Source organism: Corythoichthys intestinalis, chromosome 2, assembly GCF_030265065.1.
Source record: "Corythoichthys intestinalis isolate RoL2023-P3 chromosome 2, ASM3026506v1, whole genome shotgun sequence".
NCBI classification, from domain to species: domain Eukaryota; kingdom Metazoa; phylum Chordata; class Actinopteri; order Syngnathiformes; family Syngnathidae; genus Corythoichthys; species Corythoichthys intestinalis.
In genome coordinates, this window is record NC_080396.1 from 35,031,622 (window position 1) to 35,057,732 (window position 26,111).

Here is a 26,111-nt window from a genome sequence, read left to right on the forward strand (position 1 = left end):
TCTACCAACAGATGACACCATTTTAGATTTTGTGACTGCACATGTGAGATTGATGGGAGGGAAACTTCGACACTTGCTCCTAAATTGAAAATACTGTATAAGGGTTTTACACTTAACCAGAGGATGGTGTCAAACCCAAGACTCGGGGGCCAGATATAGCCTGCCACATAATTTTGTGGCGCGCAAAAGCAACTCATGAGCATTGACTTCATATTGCTTGTTAAAATAGCAAAAATTGTAGATTGTTGTCACCTTTAATGAAAAAAGTTGAGATATTGCTAGCATTTTTGTTAAAAAAATATATTTTCAAGATCAACAGAGTAACTGTTGAATACCTTTTAGTTTTTACCAACTTATATCGAAACCAGGCATCATTCAATTTGCTGAGTATATGTATTTCGGTTCAAAGTCACAATGGCCATCTGAAGGAAACGATAACTACAATGGAGCCCACTACAAAAATGATTAAGACACCCCTGGTGTAAATTGTTATCAGAGTATGTGTTGTGGTAGTTCAAAGAAATTAATGAGTTAAAATGTGAGGAATATTACAAAGTGTTGTAATTCCTTCGTGCACATCTTGTTTATTTCACTTCAAATCTATAGTGGTAGTATTAAAAGCCCCGAAGAATAATGTTGTGTCCATGCCCTCATATTTATGGACCTAACTGTACTCGTCCTGAATTACAGAACAACTTAATTTTTCATTTTCGCCAACATAGCAGCCAAAGGATTGGGATAGGACTGTCATACATATAAGTACAAGTGAAACATTAGTGAAAAACAAGCAATGACAAAGTGAAACAATTAGGACCACTATCATGCCAAACAAATAAACGTCAAACGAAAAGTCTCAGGAGCACCGATTGCGATCACATTTTCAAGTGCTGGGAAAAAAAAAAAAAGTCATGCATAAAGTAACATACGCGAAGGATACAAGGATTAGAAAGGGCAACACTGTAAAGAAAGTAAATGAGATAGTTACTACTACTGTGCTCTTTGCCTAGACATAGTCGTTTCAGAGTGGACCCTATAAGGAGGTAAAACAGCATAAGACAAATAGTTAGGCCGAAGACAACAGGAATGTGCACATTCAGCTATGAGGGACAGAAAGAGGAGAGGATTCAAATCAGGATAGGACACTGGAAGGAAGGGCTTTTTTGTATTTGTGTGGATTTGCCTCATCTTTGGTTTGGAGCTTTTAATGTGTTCGCTGGCTGGCGTCTACATTGTCAGTTCGGAAACCAAGAACTTCAGTGGGAATTTGCAAAGAAGCTCCATGAATGGGTTCATGTGTTCTGTCTAACTGGAAGACCGGACCAAACGAGCATTTTGTCACTGTTGACACCTATTCGACTGACCTAACCCGAAAACAATATAAAATCTGTACTATTTAGAGGTCAAAATCATGCAGTTCAACCAAGTTGAAACTAAACCAAAAAAAAGCAATAGTAATGATACAGCCCTTGCTTTGGAGCAACAAATGTCCTGCCATGTGCTGCCTGTATCATGCACATCTTCTCCGTCCAAACATGAGCGACAGAGAGGTGGGAGAACTGGGGGGCTTTGTGCCAGTGCTCACATGGTGACGGGATACATATAAGTAACTAATAGTGAAAAATTACTCCAATCCCGTGGAAATCCTGAAAATATGTCAGGCTGTAATGCAGTGGTTCTCAAAGTTTGGCATAAGTACCTGGTGGTAGGCAAAAGACTGACTTAATTTAAGGTTCAAACCACCTCTTTTAATCCACTACAGTGCAGCTCAATTGTATTCAACTTCAACCACAAACGATTTAACATTTAATACATATTTAGGAAGTCTTTCTTTTCAAATATTTAGAAACCATCTATGCATAATACCATTTAACTCAGTCCTTAAGTATGTTACAATTTACTTCTTCTAAAATATAAGTACAGTGTTTGTGCTCCAACTTTGTCTTGTCAAAATAACTAAAACCTCTGCCTTTTTTGGGAATATTTTGGCATCGCCCAGTCTATTTGGACTTGGAGGGGTAGTATAGAGCTTTCGCTGCCAGCCTCTCCCAGTCAAAAAATGATTGGACATCTAGTACTGTAGGAACCAAGTATTCTTTGAGGTGGTACTTGCTATAAAATATTTAAGAATCAGACAGGTTGTAGCACAATTAAGGTTCATTGTGAACATTCGTATTTTTTGTGGGTGTCCTGTCATTTAAATGACAAGTAGATGACTGTCCTCAACAAATGAATGGGGGATAATGGTTTTGACTATCCAGTTGACACAGGCATGCACGTAAAATTGTGAACAAACTCTATGGGACTTTTTTTTTTTTTTTTTAAAGACAGAAACAAAACCCCATGTTTGGAGAGATACGGCCTCATTGCATATGTGGACCTGCTGCAGTGTTTCCAAGCCAGAAGCATTGCATATATGGTGTGGTATGGTGTTGCTCTAGTGGAATAGTGGAATGCTTATGAATATGATGGTGGTCCTGTGAGAAATTAATGACTGGGACAGGTATATGTTTAAATCCAATCTCAATGTCATTGGCATCCTGGGCTCCTTTGGCCATGTGCACAACCTACAAATGTTTTCTTCTCATTCTTTATGTTGCGTACAGCAAGTTGCTGTTTAGCAGCCAAGGCTGGTTATTGGTCAAATTCTACTTACACGATTGATGAAATACTGAATGAAAATGCTCATAGACACTATCTAAACCACCTCCTTATATTTTTTTCCCACAAGAAACATGTAATATTTTCCTCCAAAATCAAGAGGTTGTGACCCTGGGATTCCCCAAAATCAACAATCAACCCATGGGACTTTATCGCCCAGCAGACCAAAGCACCCCCATGCAATTTCTACAGAATTTGCATTTTCTAGTCTTAAATCAGTTCTCTGGCAGTTGTGCTTTTTGTCCACATAGACTGACTCGATGAGCTAAGCACAAGAGAATGTCAAAAATGTCCCTCTAAAGTTCCCACGCCACCAATTTTGTCCATTGTTTTTTGCATAACAAACTGTGGGTCAAAATGAATCTGTGACCTAGTTGAAATTTGACATTTATGCGATTTGTCGACTCTTTCAAAGGCAGAGCGCTTGCAAGAAGAGTGGCTTTCTATTGAGCCTTTTTAAGATTAAGTGATGCAACCTGTATTTTAGACAACATGGATATAAAAAGGAAACATTTTCTAGCAGCATGGCCTTTAAATTCTAGGATATTTTGAAAGTGTTCTGAGTAAACACCATATTCTCACATTATTCCTGTGATAGAATAACCAAGATAAATTGGCCATACAGTTTGGGGATGGTCGATCAATGTCAGATGAGGGTGTAGCAAAGTCATTATTTAGTGAAATGACTGTTGGCGCCAGTGTGGCAAGTTAAATAAGGTATGTGGGCATAATGAAAAAGTGGGAAAATAGAAAGGAACAAATACAAACAGATGGACAGAGACACAGGTCCACTGAGGAATCTAGTGCGTGGTTTGCTACTAGATTTATAGGTGACTCTCTCTGAAGTTTGGTGGTAAACCGTCCAGCCTGTAAAAATAACAATAAGAGGGAAGAAGAGAAGAAACAAGAGAAGAAACACTTTGAAAAAGGGCAGAAATACAGAGATGATACCCCCACAATTATAAGCGCTTGATGCCAACAAGCATTCAACAGTAGCGATGAATGTGAATGACAAGAACAACAAGTCAAAGCGATGTCGGCACTTGGGACTGTCTACATGAAATGTGCTCATCACACCCACATGTCGCTAAAAAATACCGATGTGTTGTACAGTTAGCCATGCCCCGCAGGGGAATACTTTACAAAATAGCACTCAAAAATAGGCAGAGGAGGAAATAAATTCACACACGCAACCTCACACACTTCCCTCTCTGCCGTTTTACATTTTTCTCAGCATATCCAGTTGAGTAAGACATCTTATGCTGTATAGCATTACCTTTCTCTGCACATATAATCAGTGGCGGACTTGGCAATTATGGGGCCTAAGGCGAACATATCCAGGGGCCCTCTTCATGGGTCAGGGGTTAAAAAGGTGAGAAGGGTGTGGAGGAAATATGTTCCGGTGCACTATGGCTGTCCCAAACGACAAATTTTCTCCTGATTAGTCAGCCGACTAGTTTTACGATTAGTCGACTTATCTAATAATTTTATTTTTTTTACTAATTTAGCAATTAAATTTTTGTTGACGCTTATTAATTCACAAAACCATTTTGGAACACTTAAATTCTTTATTAAAGTACAAATAATCATGTACATAACAATAATTAATCACAAATAAACTGAGTTTAAATGTTGATAGAAGTTACTAGTGCAAAAGAATGAAAAGTAAACAGATTCAGAACTCTGACTTTGCCTTTCCAACATTATTCGAAACAATTCTTTTAAAAAAATTCTAGCATTATTATTATATTATACTAGTATATATAATAGTACTATAATAATCATAATAATTAGTCATCGACAATCATATTTGTCATAAAGAGTGTCATTTGAAAGCTATTCTTAGTGTAGAATCTGTATTCTGTAGTATTTACTCAACATATTATAATATTAATTCTGAAGTATGTGGGATTAACTCCAGAAATCGTTATTTATATAACATGACGTGCTTTTATTTTGAAATGTTCACCGGAGGTACGTTCGCTAAACCGCTAACTGAAAGCTTTACGCTCCGTAAAAAAACATTCTTCGTCATTGCTTGTGGTGTCACTAATATTTTTTTTTTCGATAGCAAATGCTGTTAACGAGCTGTTGAGTGTTATTGTATGACTGATTGGAACTGTATTGCATTGTTTCGCCACAGGGTGTGCTGTCATGTATTTTATGTTCTGTGTGAAGAAGATGAAAAAGACAGTTAAAAGAGGCGTTAGCCGCCTGTTCTCAACTTCTCCCTCACTGCACTTTGGTTCTCATGGAGAGCACGTTCGCTCATGTGTTCGAAATAAACGATAGCCGACGTGCAAAATAGCAAGTGAGCTGTAAAATAGCGAGCTTAGTGGCGTGACAAACGCGGGAGATCTAAGTGAAGCTAACGAACAGCTAAGCGGAGCTAAGCGATGCTTAACGGAGCTAAGCGAAGCTAAACAGCGCTAAATGAAGCTAAGCGACTGATACTCAGCCCGTCGTCATGGAACAGTCCATTGTAGTGCGTGTGTGTGTGGGGGAGAGATAATATAAATGCAGCATTCAAATGGCTTTCTTTTTTGTTTTGTTATTTGTTTGTTTGGTATGCTGACATAATTATACATGACGAATAGTTGGGGGTGCTGCTGGCTCCGGTGGCCCAAGCCCTTGCTCGTCGGGGCAAGGGCAGCTGGTTGGGGGCCCCCTACTGGTTGGGGGCCCCCTACTGGTTGGGGGCCTAAGGCGATCGCCTACTTCGCCTGAATAGTAGATCCGCCTATGCATATAATACACATTGAGATCAGAATCAACTTAAAAATAAATAAATAAATAAAATTTAAAAAATAGTACTTTTGTATCCCACTTTTCCTGAAATTGGCTATGTTGGTCGCCAACCTTTTCTATTCATGGCAAGAAATGACTATAGTGATAAGATATATTGTACTTTACTTCCACCTGGTGCCTCTTTGTAATTATTTCAATAAAGTGACTGTCTATTATTCACTGAAGAGTGTCATGAGCATGAGCTATGCTCAGAACAATGATGCACAGGCCGCACAAACAATGTCCCATAGTCTGCAATTGATCTCCAGGCAGCAGGTTTGAGACCCCTGGTTTAGATGTTTGAGATGTCACACAATCAAAAATATATTAGTATCAAAGTTGTGCTTGAAATCTTTCACAAGTGTTTTCACAAAAAGCACGAATAAAGAATTTATTTCCCATTTAAATGCATGTGAACTTGTTGAAGTCACGTTGCTTGAAATATGGTCCAACTATAAACAAAAAGCAACGCTAAAATGCTGAGTTGTGGGCTGAACAACATTTTTTGATAGCTGCGTGCTCTTACGCGTGTGATGTGTACCTCGGCTTGTCAAGTTGTTCAACCCGTCGTTGTGCTGGCCAGCGTAGATGTTATCCGAGGAGAAAGAGCCTTTTAAGGAACATGGTTGTTGGGTGTGGACCTGCTCTGGGGTTGCGCAACTCTGATTGTTGGAGCTGGAGCTACCACTGAAGCGGGTCGAGCAGTCGGACATAGCCGAACTTTTAGCGGGGGATCCTGATGAACTGCCAGAACTCTCACCTTGGGGCAAAGATGAGAGGAAGGAGAAAAAAAATAGCGGTTCACATGATATAGGTGATATGATATTGTTGGAACGTATCACAACACACCTTTTCTCTCCACTGTGGTGGTGTTAAGATTACTTTTGAGCTGCTGCACCATCGGATTGAGCAATTTTCCAGCTTTGACTTTGTGTTTACTTGCCCTCCGTCGGCGACCACTGGGCGGGGCAGCGTGTAGTAGGCCTACGTTGGGGGGCAAAGATTTTCCCACTTCTCGGTACAGACGTTCAATTTCACTCCTCTGGAAGGCCTGTAACTCTGAAATCTCCTTCATGTGCCTACCCAAACATGGAAAAAGCAATTGGATATCAACGTACCATATTTTTCAACAACTTTCCATTAGTTATATTTTGTTAACGCTAAATAATTATTGTCGTTATGCAATCAGACATCGACTTGTATCACCAACACCTGCGCATTGAAAGAATCTGCTTTTAAAGAGGCGGCTATTCTCTGCTTAGCATTACAATTGTTTTTTTTGGCGTCAATTTTACTTTGGGTTTTCCTGAAATTAAACGAAAAATTGTAAGTATGTGGCAGTAAAGAGTGATGAACTGCAGTGTAGTTAAATAAATAATCTCTGGCACATTTGGGAGTTTATGTGTGGGTAACCTTACTTTTCTCTCAGCTTCTGGAGCTCTTTCCTCATGTCTGCATCCTCAAATTCAGAGTCATTGTCACTGCTGATGTAAGAAGATGGCGTGTGTCCCATTGAAGGTGAAGGAGCATGGCCGTTCATCTCCAATGGCCGCTGGCTTGGCGAATCTGAACTCTGCTCACTTTTACTCCGACCGGATCGCTTCAGAAAGGCCACAGCCCTCTTGACAAGGTGGCCTCCACCATGCTCGGACGGCGCATGAGCTACAGCATCGGGACGGGCAGCCCGGAGAGCCTTGCCGCCGCTATCCTCATCCGCAGAGTCTGAGCGGAGGGGTGACGAGTGCCGGTAGGGATGACCAGCCGAGGCACCGATGGTTACGGCGCGGGGCAAATGGTGAGGTGTGACATCTGGGCTAGACGTGGGTGTTGCCTGGTAGAAGTTTGGCGGTGCAGAGAAGCGGTTACTGCAACAAGGTCTGGATACGCTTGTACTCTCACAATCAGCTGGCAACGTGCCCCCAGGAATGCAGCCATTGTTTTTTCTATTCGGACCGTATGACCCTTGAGAATAACCGGAGAAAGTGCTGCGGCTGTTGCTTTTTTCCTGACAATTGATACTTGGTGCAGTGGGCCTTATCTGAAAAACAGATTCAACATTTGTCGATGAGCATTGTCAGCTAGGTAGATGTGCAACATTCAATCGATTTAACACACTTTTGCGGGTCAGTGAGAAAATGTTAAGTGTCGATTTATCAGCACTTTTTTTTTAGTGCAGAGGGCAGGAAACATTCATTTTTTTCCCAACGTATATTTAATCAGCCCAATTTTTCATGTTTTTCTCTTTACTGTAAACGTTTTCACTGCCTTCCGTAAATAGCGGTGTTTTGAATACTGTATTCAACAACACCCTATTTGCACAAGTTGAAAGCGTTTAACATAAACAGGCTTAGTGTGGCTTTATGTCTGAAACTTTTGAGAAAATATTAGAACAATCTCCCAGATATTTTGGATTTTTTGGATGTCTAGCATTTTCTTCATGAAGCGATCATAAGCTTTATATTATTGAGCATCAGCGGGAAGGAAAATGCATTTCAAAAGTCACATAGGCCACACATGCCATGATTTAAGTGACCCATCTCATGATAAAAATAAATTCTTACTTGAAAAGTGCTATTTGAGTTGTGCAAACCAGTAGTGACAGTCACAGCTCCTTTGTTACAATTCCCATCAGCAACTAGAGAACCAGCGACAACCTTGGGAAAAACATTGAAATAAAGACAGTAAATGATATAAACATTGAAACAAGAGCACCCTGCTAAAACTCTTGTCATTTATTTATTCAAGCCCTAACCATGTGCAGATTTACTATTGTGGCCGAAAACCTATACTTTTTTGAAGATAATAAAGTTAATGTTACCTTGGAAACAAAAATATTTACCCAAATACTTCGAAACAAAATATTTCTATCATTATTATCATCATCATGCAGTCAAAATCCAATAGTGCAGTTATTCAATGAATCTGTCACATGCATGCACACACCAAATGTCTGTGTTTGTGTTTACCAGGGGCTCCTCCTGTTTCTTGATCAGCGGCCCCTCGCTGCTGTGGCTGTCCGAGACAGACATGGTGCCGGACACTTCCATGGGAGACGCATGAGGGTCAGTGGCGACACCGCACGGCTGGGAGGGAGTGTGCTCCTGATACAACAAATTTCTCAACTTCTTGTCTAATGTCTTGATGGTGCAATCGGCAAACTCCATGCGGCGTGGCCCCTCGCTGTCCGAATCCCCCGGACCCCCGCTGGCCGCTTGAGGAACAGCTGTCTGATGCGCCGGACTCTGAGGTTGGGAACAGAGCGATGCTGGCAGTATCGGTGCCGGGTAGGGTTGCTGGAGAACCACTGACTGCTGAGCGGCCTGCTGGAGGGAGCCTTCTCCAGTGGGACTGGCCTTCTGATCGGGATGACTGGCTAGCATGACTGAAGCATTGACCTCCGCCTTGTCGGCATCATTCACGTCCAATGAGACTGGCGGTGTGAAAGCACAGCATGGGATGTCACTCACGATGGACGCAGCTGAGATGCAAGCTTCTTCAACGGAAATGCTCTCATTTTGGCCTACAACTTTGCTTTTTTCTTGGATGACACAGTCTGAAAGCTGGACATTAACCAGGGTGGCCTTTTGGTCTTGAAGAGGGCCTTGCGAAGACACAGACTGAACAGCATTTGACACTACAGGCGTGCTGCTGTTGGCTTTGACTGACAGAGAGGTAGATTTTTCGCATTCTGAAAATTGTAAAAGGCAAAAGTTTAGAGCTTGAGTCAAGTCCATTGCATAGTTACATCATTTTACCTCAAGCTGTAAGCTACGAAAAGAAATTGTGCCTTCGCTGCTGCACTTATGTAAGTGCCCATGCCTCAGAAAAAACATGCTCATTTGCTACATCTGCCATTAATTAAAAATATACGTGTATAAGTAATGATACTCTATCATAGGCAATGTGAGTGGGAGTGGGGGGCAATGCATGTGTGTACAGTTGTGCGTGCATGTGAGTGTATATGTGAGTGTGCCATACCCCGATCAGCCACTGGGCAGATGATGAACCAGCGCTTGCCAGTATGAAGTACTGCCGAGGACACAATGGAAAAAATAAAATTAAGTGTAAAATGCATAGAAAAGGCATACACACACCCCGTCTTTGTGATATAAAAAAAATACACAATAATGTGATAGGTTGTGCAATATGCTCATTACATACATAGATGCAGTATACCCCGATATCTATTTTTTGTTACAATCTATAAACAGTTGTATTTTTAATCTACATATATTTGAAGCCATATATTTTTATAAAAATATTAGGGCTGTCAAAATTATCGCGTTAACGCGCGGTAATTAATTTTTTAAATTAATCACGTTAAAATATTTGACGCAATTAACGCACATGTCCCGCTCAGAAAGTATTCTGCCTTTTGGTAAGTTTTACAGCAAGGCTTTTTGTGCCGTCCAACAGCGAACTCTTGTGGTCTCTTTGCGACATGGTTTATTGTTTTCTTGCCAGTTCATTATGGCTGCATGACGTCTCGGGCTGATAATGTTGTGCTTATATGATCCTTGGACAAGATTTGTCCGTAAGTATGGTTGTTGTAAAGAATGTACATGTTATGTTAGTAAGCGAAATGTTATATTTTTTGTATGAAACGCTTTTTGTTTATGTTTAGTGAACCTGTATAGCGTGCTAAGCTAACGTTGTTGCTAATGCAATGCTTGTGTACTTTTATTTTGTAGTTTTACGACGGTCTAAAGAGGACAATGGTTTGAGGCCATTTTATTAATAAATCAGATGAAAAAGGAAGTCTTAATTATTAAGGCGTCGTTCACTAGCTGTCTAGCTTTGGAAAAAGTAGACGCTTCGGAGTGAGGACAGCATAGACAGATTTAAAGGACAGTAGAGTGAAATGCCCACTACAGTCCTTATGTACCGTATGTTGAATGTATATATCGATCTTGTGTCTTATCTTTCCATTCCAACAATTTATTTTACAGAATATATATATAATTTACAGAAAAATATGGCATATTTTATAGATGGTTTGAATTGCGATTAATTACGATTAATTAATTTTTAAGCTGTAGTTAACTCGATTAAAAATTTTAATTGTTTGACAGCCCTAAAAAATATATAATTTGTTATCATTGGTTTAATATTACATATTGGGGATTATTTATGAAAAAAATTACAAAATTAACTGAAATGTGAAAAATTTGATAAAATGATTTAACTCACCAAAACGATGGTTTACCAAAGCATTTATTTAAAAACAAAATCTATTTTTTCGTTCCACAAGAAGACTTCAATTTACTTCAATGGCTGTACAGTTTAGATGTGCATTTAAGCTCAATAAGTGCAACTATTGGAAATGCTCCAGGGGGTTTCCTCCAGTCAATTGCCTCAGAGTGCCACACATCTCACCCCGATCCTACGTGTGGTTTTGTCCAAAAAAAGTGTTCCTCGGGCAGCCACAAGAAAACGGCCCATGGAGCCTAGAGTTTCATAGCTGTATTTTCTTCCAAACATGCTCAAGAACAACCATAATGGGTTGCGCCAAGGGGCCAGGTGGGTTCATGCTCATTATCACCAAAACACCTGTTTCCTAAAGCACTTATTTCAATGAAAAAAATCAATTTTTTCATACAAGAAGACTTTAATGACTAATTGTACATTTGAATAATTCAATGAATGCCACTGTTGGGAATGCCCTGGGGGTTTGCGCCACTCAGTCCGCCTGAACGTGCCCTATTTGGGCCATTAAAATCCAAAATTAAGTTTTGCCTAACAACCAAGATTTCACTTCGACTCTCTGGCCCAGCGTGACCATAAATAGAGTCTCTCTGGCAGCATCGAGAGCAGCACGCATTGCCTGGAGGTCCAGACTACGGGGGTGGAAAGGGCCAAAATTAATCGCTCATTTAAAAAATTAACGTTGTCAAAGGGAATTTGTGTTAACACCGTTATTACCATGTTTAACTGACAGCACTTATTACTATTGTTATATACTGTATAATATACATTTGATGTGTATAGACACCCTATCACGGTAGGGTACTACCGGTCCTGACTGTTATGTTAGCCCTTGTGATGTTTTAAAAATAAAGACAATGTTAATCATTGGGCAAACAATTCCTAGCCTAACGATAGCCTTTGATTTATTTTGAGCCAAGTGGGGTGATCATTACTTCCATGTGTGCCATGGGCTCACCTAAGCTTTGAAGTTGACACGGTAAAAAGCTGGCCATTCAAAATATCACTACTGGTTATAGGCCTACATATTGGACTATGATCTCAAAACCTTAGTTCCAGTGCTAAGTAGCGAAAAAGGCTTATAAGAGTTCAAACCCACAGGTGTTCTATTATGTTAGAATTTGCATAGAATATTTTCGCGACCATATGGCGCACCATATTAAAAGGCGCATGCTCATTTTGGGGTGATATTTTTGTATTTAACACACACACACACACACACAACGCGCACCGCATTATTGGCTGCATGAAAAACACACTAACATGCACGCTAGTGTTTCTTTTTTTTTTTTTTAAAGGAAACGGGAGCAAAACTGAGTTCAATTGTAGTTTCTTAGAGAATTTAACAAAGTACTCACATCAATCTTAATCCACAAATCCATCAAAGTCCTTAACTTCTGTATCCAAATTGAGCAGCTGGGCTAGGTCTCCATCAAACACTTCAGGTTCCCTCTGGTCATTGTCAGAGTCTATCTCCTTGCCGTGCGTCTCCTCCTCCTCAGAAATAATGCCGGCTTTGGCAAAAGCACGAACAACAGTGGAAGCAGATACTTAGCCCAAGCATCCACAATCGATTCACAAATTGTGGCGTAACTTGCTGCCTCCCAGTCTTCGTAAAGCTGTGTTCGCCATTCGTCATCCATTCCTTACACCGACGTCCAGCAGTTGAGTTTCCTCCGTCAGGCCTCCCGGAATGATGGCAAGCTCAGAGTTCATCAGATGCACTTGTTTTTTCACAGCGGGCGTGAGATGGGTGTGCATGGAGTCACAGATCAACAGGGATGGTGATGCGTGGAAAAAAACATCCGGTCGCTTGACCTACACTTCCTTCAGCCACCCTCATCTTCTCCTCGTCCATCCAGCCCTTTTGATTGGCCTTCACGATGACTCTGGCGGGAAACTTTTCTTTAGGCAGCATCTTCTTCCTAAAAATCCCCATCGGTGGCAGTTTCTTTTTGTTTCGCGATGGTGATAGCCTTGAGTTTGAACTGGGCTTCGTAAGCTCGTCTCTTCAACGTTCTCATGCAGCTCTGACTTACGTCCACCTTTTCAAAAATTGCTTAATCAAACGGACACATTTTGGTACTCAGTCCACACATTTGGTGCACCACATTTTTAGGCGCACCGTCCGTTTTGGAGAAAATTTTGGGCTTTTAGGTGCGCCTTATGGTCGTGAAAATATGGTAACTAATTCTTGTAGGGATTAAAAAAATGTCTTCCAAGTCTTACCGTTTTGTTGGTAGACTGGCTGTGGACTGCTGGGGGCACACGACTTCATTCCCTAAAAAGGAGAAAGGGTTACCAGAAAAAAGGGTGGTCTATCAGATTTCAATGCTTTAATTGAGTTAGAACAGAGTTGGTTGATTAGAGAATATATACTAAGTGAAGTGCGCCTTTTACACCTGATACACACAAAGCTAATCAGGGCAATTTTCAGCTTGATTGCCCCCATCGGACTAGGTTTTCTTACTACTTATGCCATTTTATTTATTGCTCTGTGTGCAGTGACAGTGCCTTTCTCACCTCGGCAACCACCGTGCCAGCTCCTTCACTCATGGGACTGCTTGCCTGGTCAGAATTCTTCTCAGCCTCTGTATCCTCACTCAGCAAGTCCTCAGCCTTATCTACAATATCCTTGAGCTGTTCAATGAACACTTCTTTTTCCAAGTGTAGGATGAAATCATTCTCCACCTGAGGACATGGTAGTAAAAGGTCCCCTGAAAAAGCATGTTTTAGAATATTTTGTTTCCATTCATGCCTCCGCCAGCAATACTGTGTTTTGAAAAATTCGCTATGCTAGGTATAGTAATGGGACAAAATGTGCCGAGGCGCCAAAGCTTGTGTCGAGTAATGGGAGGGGCATTTCCACCAAGCGTGTATCGAGGCGTACTTCATTTGGGCAAAACCTGGAAATTATGATCTGTGACGCCTCACTGGCGGGCTGGACTACACCACTACTTCAGGAAGTGGCTCGATGGTTTGGCAGGCATTGTAAGTAAAGTACAGACTGTAAAACGCACCTTTCATCTCACATTTTGTGGATTTCGGGCTGTGAAAGAGTATTTTCCACAGCTAGTAAAATACTTTCCAAAAAAGAAACCGTTTAAAAGCCAAAAACTGTGGAATTATTTCAAAATATAAATGAATAACACATTATTCTTATAGCATTTGTTGTTATTTGTCCAAATAGTAAGACAAGGCACATCCATATAATTTTCTTAACTAGCCAAAGAATGGCGTACCGCACACAGGCTATTTTTAGACCGTGACGTCGCACCTTAAAGCAGAAGTAAAGCCGAAGTGGGACATTATAGACCCGCCCTCACATAGACACAAAGTAATTTGTGCTACTTTTCGCCGGTAATCTTTCAAAAACGAACATGCCGATCACGCATTGCTTTTTTGGAACTTGTAGAAACGACTCTAGACATTACGACACATGAAGGATGTTTTCTTCATACGTTTACGGAAACCAAAAACTCAGGAGGAAAAAATGTGAAGACCGAATCAACTTGCGCGGACTTTTAACACCAGCTCGGTGAATCCATTCACATTTCATATGCAGTAAACATTATGTTGGGTTGGCATGGTCTTTCAGAGGACAAAGAGGTAAGCCATTTTTATATTTTTAACTTATTTTTTAGCGTAACGTTGTGCCGTACTGCTTCTGTCTGACAATGAATGACCTGAAAAGAATTACAATGGTATCTGACTGCCACTGTTACCGTTTCTGTTGTACATATATATATATATATATATATATATATATATATATATATATATATAAACAAAACAACTTTAGTAAGGGGGAAGTGTAAATAAATTATAGGATTAAGATGTGTTATCAATGAAAAAATTAAAAGTGTTCGTTGGCTGTCACTGAGTAGCATTTGCGATCGCTACACAAAGCTAACTAAATTACCCCCAAGAACGGTAAGAGACGTAGGACAACCAGAGGATATATAAGAAAGACAGGGCTGATGGTAAAGGATAGCTTGTTGAAACAGGAGAATGTCATTGTCAGTCGCGTCGATAAAAAAGCAAAAGCTATGCTTAGGTCGGCTCGTTTTTTTTTCGTCTTTTTCAGCCTTCGACACTTAAGCCATCTCTTTAACTGAACATTTTTATGTTCTTCCACATCTTTGCCAGTCAATTAGGCACCAGGCACATCATTTTCAGAGAGAATTGGTAGGTTTAGCTCTGTAAACATCTCCTTCGTACACGATTTCCTTTCATTTCCTATTAGGGACAAACGGTGGCTTGTCCCTTCTTAGCAGCAGTAGCTAATGTCATGAATATTAATGAGCGGAAGTGACGTGTTGCTTACGGTACGCCATTCTTAACATTTTTAGTTCACTTGAGAGCGCCATAGAGCCAATTAAGCAAAATGAAGCTTGTGCAAACCAATTGGCTGCCAAGCTTCATTACAATCAGATCAGATGATCAGAATGAAGCTTCATTTGTCTGTCAATAGCTAGGAATGAGATAAAGATGTAATACTATGTCACAGGTAGATGCAAGGTTTGCTTATTTTCATTTTCCTCACCTGCAAGGATTTTAGAACTACTGCAGCCTTGACTGACCAACACAGTGTCAATACAATGCCAATACAGTTTGTGTAATGTGTCGATACACTATCATTATCCCATCACGCCTCTTTAGTTCACATCCGCTACCCTGCTTCCCAGATTGGGTCCACACTCGTGCTTCGAGAATTAATGCTTCAAGTGCTTGAAGATCAATCTAAATTCACATGACTTATCTGATGGATTGACACATGACACCTCTCTATGGAATATCTTCTATGTGGAGCTGGGTTACTTGTACCATGTATGTAGCAATCTCTTCAGGCGCATCACCATCCAGGTCAAATTTGAATGTAACCATTTTTTGATTGTGCGTTTCCAGTTGGCACTCCACCATCTTGTCCCCTGTGTTACAGACCTACAACCAGAAAGAACCCTGTTGCAGTTAGTGTGAACATGATGCATCATTATGTGATGATATTTTGGCAACGCACATTTAGCATACTGAGCTTTGGCCTGCTCGTCTTCTCTTGACGAGACCGAGTGCGCGTCGACCTGCGGTGGTGTTTGCGGATTTTACTCTGGCATTTACTTCCATGTGGACCATCACAGCCATCGCTCATCTCTTTCCCTGATGTGGCATCAGAGTTGACACTGATTTTAAGAGGGAAAAAGACAATAATTTAGTATTACTTTACTACTCGTACTCATCTACAAGAAAATAACTCTTAAGATGGGTGTTTTGTTTACTGAAGAAAAAAAGCAATCAATGGCTTGTGGCCAGAAAACATGAGAGGAGAAGATTGATACCTGTCATAGCTCTGACCACCAGTGTGTTTTTCTACAGCTTGATCCTAAGGACAGGAGACAATCCAGAAAAGGCACAAATAAACCAAGTTAATTTTACAGCAGAAACTAGGCGACCTGGCATTTTCTGGGTTGTATTATCTTTACTAAATATAGTATACTAGCAAAGGGCCGGAGACTGTTCTTGCAAGCTGTCTTGGTGTCTAATGAATGTACCTGTCTAGAAATGTTATGGTGCTTAACAATAGGCTTCAATTTTGCACAACCTACAGCTGCGGTTGGGTTATGGTCCTTTACGGACCTTATACTCCATCTGCAATCCACATAATGTAGAGGAGATTGACAATATAACACATGCCATTGGGGAAATCTCAACATTCTGAGTGCTGTTCGGAAAGTTAGCGGATACCAAATACAAAGTCAACAATTAAATTAATAGGAAAAGCGTTTACGTCTGTGTTTGCCTCAGTTAGACACGCATCTCCTGTTACAGTGCTGAACTGCTGCTGTGCCAGACTGGAACTTGCAGATCCACAAGATGCTCTATGAGACTCTGCGGGATGAAGAGATGGAATCTGAATTTCCTTTTCTGACTGGCCAGCACCGACAATTAATGTCTGGTCTGAGGTGTTCTTTGCAGGTGTGGAGAAGTGTGTGGACTGCGATATAAGGGTCATCTGGACAAGGTCAGGTTGGCTGGCCATCACCTTCTGAGGGATCTGCTTTGAAAGCAAAAACAAAAAACATTCAAGACTGTGTAGACTGTACAATATTGCTACATTACCTACAGTATGTAGTCACATACGTTTGTAACAAAAAATGTGCCCCAAAATGCACGACAAAAAGTAATTAACTATGTAAAAATTGAAAAATAACATTTGGTTTTTTTTGTTTTGTTTTAATAAACCTATTTCATATAGGCACGCAAAAGTGCTTCTCAGTTCACACCTACGTGGTGAAGTTCAGCATTTAGTTCCAATCGTCATATTTACCTGCATATGAGCGCTGCCGTTTGTGGTTGGGTGTGTGTTCGGCGAGAGGGCGGTGTGTGCATATATGGGATGTGTGCTTGGAGCTGACACAAATGAGGGCTCTGAGAAAAAGGTGTCTCGGACGCCCTGCTGTAGAGCAACAGTGGCCTGATCATTTGGACATGCGTGTAGTGGTGTGATATTAAGGACAGGTGAAGGTGGTGGTTTGAGCAACACTGGGATGGATGGAACTAACACATTTTCAATGTGAACTGGGGAAAGTGGAGACACAGAAGGGGTCATGGGGAGAGTGTGGTGAGGAGAAAGGAAGACATGGTTGACAGAAGGTGCTGTAGAGTGAGAGGCAGTTTGTGTGGGGGGGTAGGAGGATTCGCAGTCAGTAACAGCTGCCATCACCTGGACAGAAGGGTACTGTGAAGAAAAGTCAAGGAGAAGCAAAGACAATGGAAGGAAGAAACTCATATTGTCCAAAGAAATAATGACTTTGTGTTCAGTTCAAATAAATAAAACAACACCTGGCCAAATAAATTATGGAATCGGCACTGCTCGAGGTTGAATATTGAAGTGTTTCATTTGGGAGAAAATTTACAAATTGACTGTGGAAGTGTACTTGTGTACATCTTTAGGAAATCAGTGTTCCATCATTGTCATCAACAAAACCTCACAAGTCAGCCATTTATCAATGAATATCACTTTGTCACACGCAGTCCATGATAGCTCACTGCAGCTTTTTTTCTCTTCAGGTTCTAAGGGTAGTGTAGGTTTGGCTTTTCCCATGGAAATTCAGTTTCTTTAAAGCGGTTCCTTACAGTTCCAAACACGTCGTCTCCTGTTCGCAAACCCTTGTATGTCATTATTTTTGTTGTGTATTTTCTGTTTTTGATAATGCTTCAAGTTTTTGATTGCGATCTGTTTCTTGACCCAATTAAGTGATTTCTTCATTTTTCCTTTACTTGACTGTAAATAGTGACTGACTGCAACAATTTTCTTTCTCATTTTTCATAGTTAAAGCCAGAAGGGTGGCATTTTGAATACAAATTTATACATCATCCACTGTTTGCCTTGTTTCTCCAAAATTAAATATTGAAATGACCATCTTTCAGGAAAGCTGTTTCCATCATTTTTGCCAGGGCTTAAACATGAGAGCAACAACTTTAAACAGTACATTGCAGTATTAAAGGAAATTACCTGGGAAGACTGTGCTACTGGTGGTTGTGACATTGTGGTTGAAATTTGAAGTGGCTGAATCTGCTGACGTACATCTGTTTCCGTGAGAGGCTGTTGACCACACATTGGCTGGGTTGGGAAATTGCACACTGGCTGTAGATGATTCGGTCCTTGATTCAACCCATCTTTTCCAAACAATGGCATATGCTACACAACATACAATAAATAAAACCAACAAGATGACTGAGAGGAGGTTCAATGATATCCGCCTCTTACATTCATGCAGTACTTCGCAGAAGTCCACCACAAAATGTAGGCTAGAACGTTAACAGAGTTGGCATATTACGAAGTAAAACCCTTCCCAACTTTATAGGGAGGCAATAAGTCCCGATTTATGCAGGGCAGTCCTTCATTTAAATGCTTCATTACCTTGGTCTTTCCAAGGGAAAGAACAAGGTTATGTTGTTGTGCAACTTTATCGTACTTATTTTTATTTTTATTATTTTTATTATTATTACCTTGGTCTTTCTGAAAGAAAGAACAAGGTATTGTTATTGTGCAACTTTATTGTACTTATTATTTATTCATCTTATTCTCCGCGTTTTTTTGAGCCAACGCACAGCCCAAACCGTAGCACCGATCGGCACAGTTCAAGTATCGGCACGACCGGAATTTTCGCGTGACGATGGGAATTTTTCAAACCGCCACGAAAAATTTTCCGTTCGCCCGTAAACGGCAATTTTCCGAAAAACAAAAAAAGTTTCAAAATGTATCTAGTCCTACAATTTTTGACCAAATCACATAATTTGGGCATCAAAAATTCCGGGACGGTGAGGGGCATAAAAGTTGTATACAGAATTTGGCAAAAATTTACGGTTCCCCGGAAATTTGCCAAAAACTTTCCTATTCATTTTGAATGGAAAAAAAACGCGCGCTTCACAGCCCGAACCGTTAGACCGATCGGCACCGTTCAAGTATCGGCACGACCGGAATTTTCGCGTGACACAGGAAACTTTACAAATGGCCCCGAAAATTTTTCCGTTCGTCCGTAAACGGCAATTTTCCGTGAAAAAAAAAAAAGTTTCAAAATGTATCTAGTCCTACAATTTTTGACCAAATCACATAATTTGGGCATCAAAAATTCCGGGACGGTGAGGGGCATAAAAGTTGTATACAGAATTTGGAAAAAAATTACGCTTCCTCGGAAATTTGCCAAAAACTATCCCATTCATTTCGAATGGGAAAAGTCCCATTCACTTCCAATGGGATTTCCAATGGAATTTACATTGCATTGATGCCATTGACGGCCATGCATGTCGAATCTACTGATGCCAATGTACTTGGATTCAATTGACTATATGAATGTCGATGCCATTGACGGCCATGGACGTCCAAAATTTTTCCCATTCATTTTCAATGGGGAAAAAACAAAATTTCCCCAAATCAACAGAAAATGACCAGATATCAATAGGACGTGTCCCCCAAACTTCCCCAATTCCATTGACGCTTATGAAGGGTGCCGCCATTGACTTCCATGGACGTCCAAAATTTTTCCCATTCATTTTCAATGGGGAAAAAACTACATTTCTCCAAATCAACAGAAAATGACCAGATATCAATAGGACGTATATCCCAAACGTCCCCAATTCCATTGACGCTTATGGGGGGTGCTGCCATTGACGTCCATGGACGTCCAAAATTTTACCCATTCATTTTCAATGGGAAATTTTTTTTTTTCCCCAAATCAACAGAAAATGACTAGATATCAATAGGACCTGTCCCCCAAATGTCCCCGATTGCATTGCTGCTTATGGAGGGTGATGCCATTGACGTCCAGGGACGTCCAAACTTCCCATTCATTTCCAATGGCATTTCTTCATGTTTGTTCATTCTATTGATGCCAATGTACTTGGATTCCATTGACGCTTATGTAAGTTGATACCATTGACGTCCATGGACGTCCAAAATTTTTCCCATTCATTTTCAATGGGAAATTTTTTTTTTTCCCCAAATCAACAGAAAATGACTAGATATCATTAGGACGTGTCCCCCAAATGTCCCCGATTGCATTGCCGCTTATGGGGGGTGATGCCATTGACGTCCATGGACGTCCAAACTTCCCATTCATTTCCAAAGGCATTTCTTCATGTTTGTTCATTCTATTGATGCCAATGTACTTGGATTCCATTGACGCTTATGTAAGTTGATACCATTGACGTCCATGGACGTCCAAAATTTTTCCCATTCATTTTCAATGGGATTTTTTTTTTTTTCCCAAATCAACAGAAAATGACTAGATATCATTAGGACGTGTCCCCCAAATGTCCCCGATTGCATTGCCGCTTATGGAGGGTGATGCCATTGACGTTCATGGACGTCCAAACTTCCCATTCATTTCCAATGGCATTTCTTCATGTTTGTTCATTTTATTGATGCCAATGTACTTGGATTCCATTGACGCTTATGTAAGTTGATACCATTGACGTCCATGGACGTCCAAAATTTTTCCCATTCATTTTCAATGGGAAATTTTTTTTTTTTTCCCAAATCAACAGAAAATGACTAGATATCAATAGAACGTGTCCCCCAAACTTCCCCGATTCCATTAACAATTATGGAGGGTGCTGCCATTGACGGACATGGACGTCCAATTCTCCCAATCTTTTCTCATGGCTTTTACTTTGTTTAGTGCCATTGACTGGCATTATGGTCCATTCTATTGATAGACCTGAGTGGGGCTAAGATCTGTATCTCCACAGAGGAAAGACCAAGGTGTGTAATTTCTCCCGAAATTGCAGTTTCTAGTTACCTTGGTCTTTCCAAGGGAAAGAACAAGGTTATGTTGTTGTACAACTTTATTGTACTTTTTTTTATTTATTATTATTATAGGTCAATAATTGTTGATGTTTTTTTCGGCGCGCCGCACAGCCCGAACCGTACCTCCGATCGGTACGGTTCAAGTATCGGCACGACCGGAATTTTCGCGCGACGATGGGAATTTTTCAAACGGCCCCGAAAAATTTTCCGTTCGCCCGTAAACGGCAATTTTCCGAAAAAAAAAAAAACTTTAAAAATGTATCTAGTCCTACAATTTTTGACTAAATCACGTAATTTGGGTATCAAAAATTCCGGAATGGTGAGGGGCATAAAAGTTGTATACAGAATTTGGCAAAAATTTACGGTTCCCCGGAAATTTGCCAAAAACTTTCCTATTCATTTTGAATGGAAAAAAAACGCGCGCTTCACAGCCCGAACCGTTAGACCGATCGGCACCGTTCAAGTATCGGCACGACCGGAATTTTAGCGTGACACAGGAAACTTTACAAATGGCCCCGAAAATTTTTCCGTTCGTCCGTAAACGGCAATTTTCCGTGACAAAAAAAAAAGTTTCAAAATGTATCTAGTCCTACAATTTTTGACCAAATCACATAATTTGGGCATCAAAAATTCCGGGACGGTGAGGGGCATAAAAGTTGTATACAGAATTTGGAAAAAATTTACGGTTCCCCGGATATTTGCCAAAAACTATCCCATTCATTTCTAATGGGAAAAGTTCCCATTCACTTTCAATAGGATTTCCAATGGACTTTACATTGCATTGCCATTGACGGCCATGCATGTCGAATCTATTGATGCCAATGTTCTTGGATTCAATTGACTATATGGATGTCGATGCCATTGACGGCCATGGACGTCCAAAATTTTTCCCATTCATTTTCAATGGGGAAAAAACTACATTTCCCCAAATCAACAGAAAATGACCAGATATCAATAGGACGTGTCCCCCAAACGTCCCCAACTCCATTGACGCTTATAGGGGGTGCTGCCATTGACGTCCATGGACGTCCAAAATTTTTCCCATTCATTTTCAATGGGGAAAAAACTACATTTCCCCAAATCAACAGAAAATGACCAGATATCAATAGGACGTATACCCCAAACGTCCCCAACTCCATTGACGCTTATGGGGGGTGCTGCCATTGACGTCCATGGACGTCCAAAATTTTTCCCATTCATTTTCAATGGGATTTTTTTTTTTTTTCCCCAAATCAACAGAAAATGACTAGATATCAAGAGGACGTGTCCCCCAAATGTCCCCGATCGCATTGCCGCTTATGGAGGGTGATGCCATTGACGTCCATGGACGTCCAAACTTACCATTCATTTCCAATGTCATTTCTTCATGTTTGTTCATTCTATTGATTCCAATGTACTTGGATTCCATTGACGCTTATGTAAGTTGATACCATTGACGTCCATGGACGTCCAAAATTTTTCCCATTCATTTTCAATGGGAATTTCTTCTTTTTTCCCTAAATCAACAATAAATGACCAGATATCAATAGGACGTGTCCCCCAAACTTCCCCAATTCCTTTGACGCTTGTGAAGAGTGATGCCATTGACGTCCATGGACGTCCAAATTTCCCATTTATTTCTAATGGCATTTAATTATGTTTTTTCATTTTATTGATGCCAATGTACTTGGATTCCATTGACGCCTATGTAAGTTGATACCATTGACGTCCATGGACGTCCCAAATTTTTTCCATTCATTTTCAATGGGAATTTATGGGACGTCGGCGTCATCCGCACGTTGGACTTCGTCGACTGGACGTCGGCGTCATCCGCATGTTGGACGTCGGCGACGTTTGCTAGTTGGACGTCGTCACCGTCCGCTCATTGGACGTCGGCGCCGTCTGCTCGTTGGAAGTCGGCGCCGTCTTTATGTTGGATGTCGGCAGCGTCAGCACTTTGGACGTCGGAAGCGACAGCAATTAGGACGTCGGTGACGTCCGCTCTTTGGACATCGCCAAACTTTGGACGTCGGCGTCGTCCACTCTTTTGACATCGTCACCATCCGCTCGTTGGACGTAAGACGGCGCATTCTGCACTTTTGACGTTTGCTTGTTGAACGTCGTCATTGTCCCACGTTGGACGTCGGCACCGTCCGCTCGTTGGACGTCGGCACCGTCCGCTCGATGGACGTCGGCGACGTCCGCTCGTTGGACGTCGGCGCCGTCAGCACTTTGGACGTCGGTGACGTCCGCTCGTTGGACGGCGCATTCTGCACTTTGGACGTCGGTGACGTCCACTCGTTGGACGGCGCATTCTGCACTTTTGACGTTTGCTTGTTGAACGTCGTCACTGTTCCACGTGAGATGTCGGCACCGTCCTCTCGATGGACGTCGGCGTCATCTGCTCTTTTGACGTCTTGGACGTTGGTGACGTCCGCTCGTTGGACGTCGCCAAACTTTGGACGTCGGCGTCGTCCACTCTTTTGACATCGTCACCATCCGCTCGTTGGACGTAAGACGGCGCATTCTGCACTTTTGACGTTTGCTTGTTGAACGTCGTCATTGTCCCACGTTGGACGTCGGCACCGTCCGCTTGATGGACGTCGGCAGCGTCAGCACTTTGGACGTCGGTGATGTCCGCTCGTTGGACGTCGGCGCCGTCAGCAGTTTGGAAGTCGGTGATGTCCGCTCGTTGGACGGCGCATTCTGCACTTTGGACGTCGGTGACGTCCGCTCGTTAGACGGCACATTCTGCACTTTTGACGTTTGCTTGTTGAACGTCGTCACTGTTCCACGTGAGATGTCGGCACCGTGCGCTCGATGGATGTCGGCGTCATCTGCTCTTTTGAGGTCTTGGATGTCGGTGACGTCCGCTCGTTGGACATCGTATTCTGCACTTTTGACTTTTGCTTGTTGAACGTTGTCACTGTCCCACATGGGATGTCGGCGTCATCTGCTCTTTTGACGTCGATGACGTCGGCCTCTCACGCTAACTTTTGACGTCAGCGCCGTTTGCTCGTTGGACGTCGTCACCATCCGTCTGTTGATCGTCGGGGACGTCGGCGTCATCTGCTCTTTTGACGTCTTGGACGTCGGCGCGTTGGACATCGTATTCTGCACTTTTGACGTTTGCTTGTTGAATGTTGTCACTGTCCCACGTGGGATGTCGGCATCATCTGCTCTTTTGACGTCGGTGACGTCCGCCTCTCACGCTAACTTTTGACGTCGGCGCCGTTTGCTCGTTGGACGTCGTCACCATCCGTTCGTTGATCGTCGGCGCCGTCCTCTCGATGAACGTTGGCGTCATCCGCTCTTTTGACGTCGGCGACGTCCAATCCACTCTGAGGTATACGCATAAAGTAGGTAACTGACCGGGGATCGAACCACCATCCTCTCGTACCAAGGTCAGCGATATCAACACGGAGCTATCCAGCTGCTAAATGCAGCGTTGTGTGATATGTATATAAAGTTATCATGTATGCGATACAGGCATTGACGAAAGCTAACTTGGTATTGACAGAGGTTCGATCCTGCGACCTCCCGCATCAAAGTCATTTTCAATTGGAATTTTTTTTTTTCCAAAAATCAAAAGAAAATGACTAGATATCAATAGGACGTGTCCCCCAAACTTCCCCAATTCCATTGAAGCTTATGAAGGGTGCCGCCATTGACTTCCATGGACGTCCAAAATTTTTCCCATTCATTTTCAATGGGGAAAAAACAAAATTTCCCCAAATCAACAGAAAATGACCAGATATCAATAGGACGTGTCCCCCAAACTTCCCCAATTCCATTGACGCTTATGAAGGGTGCCGCCATTGACTTCCATGGACGTCCAAAATTTTTCCCATTCATTTTCAATGGGGAAAAAACTAAATTTCTCCAAATCAACAGAAAATGACCAGATATCAATAGGACGTATATCCCAAACGTCCCCAATTCCATTGACGCTTATGGGGGGTGCTGCCATTGACGTCCATGGACGTCCAAAATTTTACCCATTCATTTTCAATGGGAAATTTTTTTTTTTCCCCAAATCAACAGAAAATGACTAGATATCAATAGGACCTGTCCCCCAAATGTCCCCGATTGCATTGCTGCTTATGGAGGGTGATGCCATTGACGTCCAGGGACGTCCAAACTTCCCATTAATTTCCAATGGCATTTCTTCATGTTTGTTCATTCTTTTGATGCCAATGTACTTGGATTCCATTGACGCTTATGGGGGGTGCTGCCATTGACGTCCATGGACGTCCAAAATTTTACCCATTCATTTTCAATGGGAAATTTTTTTTTTTCCCCAAATCAACAGAAAATGACTAGATATCAATAGGACGTGTCCCCCAAATGTCCCCAATCGCATTGCTGCTTATGGAGGGTGATGCCATTGACGTCCAGGGACGTCCAAACTTCCCATTTATTCCAATGGCATTTCTTCATGTTTGTTCATTCTATTGATGCCAATGTACTTAGATTCCATTGACGCTTATGTAAGTTGATACCATTGACGTCCATGGACGTCCAAAATTTTTCCCATTCATTTTCAATGGGAATTTTTTTTTTTTCCCCAAATCAACAGAAAATGACTAGATATCAATAGGACGTTTCCCCCAAATGTGCCCGATTGCATTGCTGCTTATGGAGGGTGATGCCATTGACGTTCATGGACGTCCAAACTTCCCATTCATTTCCAATGGCATTTCTTCATGTTTGTTCATTCTATTGATGCCAATGTACTTGGATTCCATTGACGCTTATGTAAGTTGATACCATTGACGTCCATGGACGTCCAAAATTTTTCCCATTCATTTTCAATGGGAAATTTTTTTTTTTCCCCAAATCAACAGAAAATGACTAGATATCATTAGGACGTGTCCCCCAAATGTCCCCGATTGCATTGCCGCTTATGGGGGGTGATGCCATTGACGTCCATGGACGTCCAAACTTCCTATTCATTTCCAAAGGCATTTCTTCATGTTTGTTCATTCTATTGATGCCAATGTACTTGGATTCCATTGACGCTTATGTAAGTTGATACCATTGACGTCCATGGACGTCCAAAAATTTTCCCATTCATTTTCAATGGGATTTTTTTTTTTTTCCCAAATCAACAGAAAATGACTAGATATCATTAGGATGTGTCCCCCAAATGTCCCCGATTGCATTGCCGCTT

The 26,111-nt window shown here is 41.5% G+C and overlaps 1 protein-coding gene across 10 annotated transcripts in view; it reads right to left on the reverse strand.

Annotated features, from left to right (window-relative positions):
• The window catches only part of LOC130932043 (serine/threonine-protein kinase WNK2), an 81,713-nt gene that overhangs the window by 12,760 nt on the left and 42,842 nt on the right, over positions 1–26,111 (reverse strand). For 4 of the 10 annotated variants that reach the window (XM_057861423.1, XM_057861405.1, XM_057861431.1 and 1 more), the window contains exons 11-26: positions 18,164–18,349; positions 16,976–17,386; positions 16,436–16,705; positions 15,987–16,030; positions 15,671–15,830; positions 15,478–15,594; positions 13,174–13,341; positions 12,880–12,931; positions 9,424–9,474; positions 8,412–9,133; positions 8,007–8,099; positions 6,864–7,483; positions 6,295–6,524; positions 5,987–6,205; positions 3,427–3,525; positions 986–1,030 (exon numbers count right to left, since the gene is read on the reverse strand). In XM_057861423.1, the coding sequence (XP_057717406.1) occupies positions 986–1,030; positions 3,427–3,525; positions 5,987–6,205; positions 6,295–6,524; positions 6,864–7,483; positions 8,007–8,099; positions 8,412–9,133; positions 9,424–9,474; positions 12,880–12,931; positions 13,174–13,341; positions 15,478–15,594; positions 15,671–15,830; positions 15,987–16,030; positions 16,436–16,705; positions 16,976–17,386; positions 18,164–18,349 (3,487 nt within the window). The remainder of the gene's footprint in view (positions 1–985; positions 1,031–3,426; positions 3,526–5,986; positions 6,206–6,294; positions 6,525–6,863; positions 7,484–8,006; positions 8,100–8,411; positions 9,134–9,423; positions 9,475–12,879; positions 12,932–13,173; positions 13,342–15,477; positions 15,595–15,670; positions 15,831–15,986; positions 16,031–16,435; positions 16,706–16,975; positions 17,387–18,163; positions 18,350–26,111) is intronic. The other 6 variants (XM_057861414.1, XM_057861462.1, XM_057861448.1 and 3 more) reach the window with 6 other exon arrangements.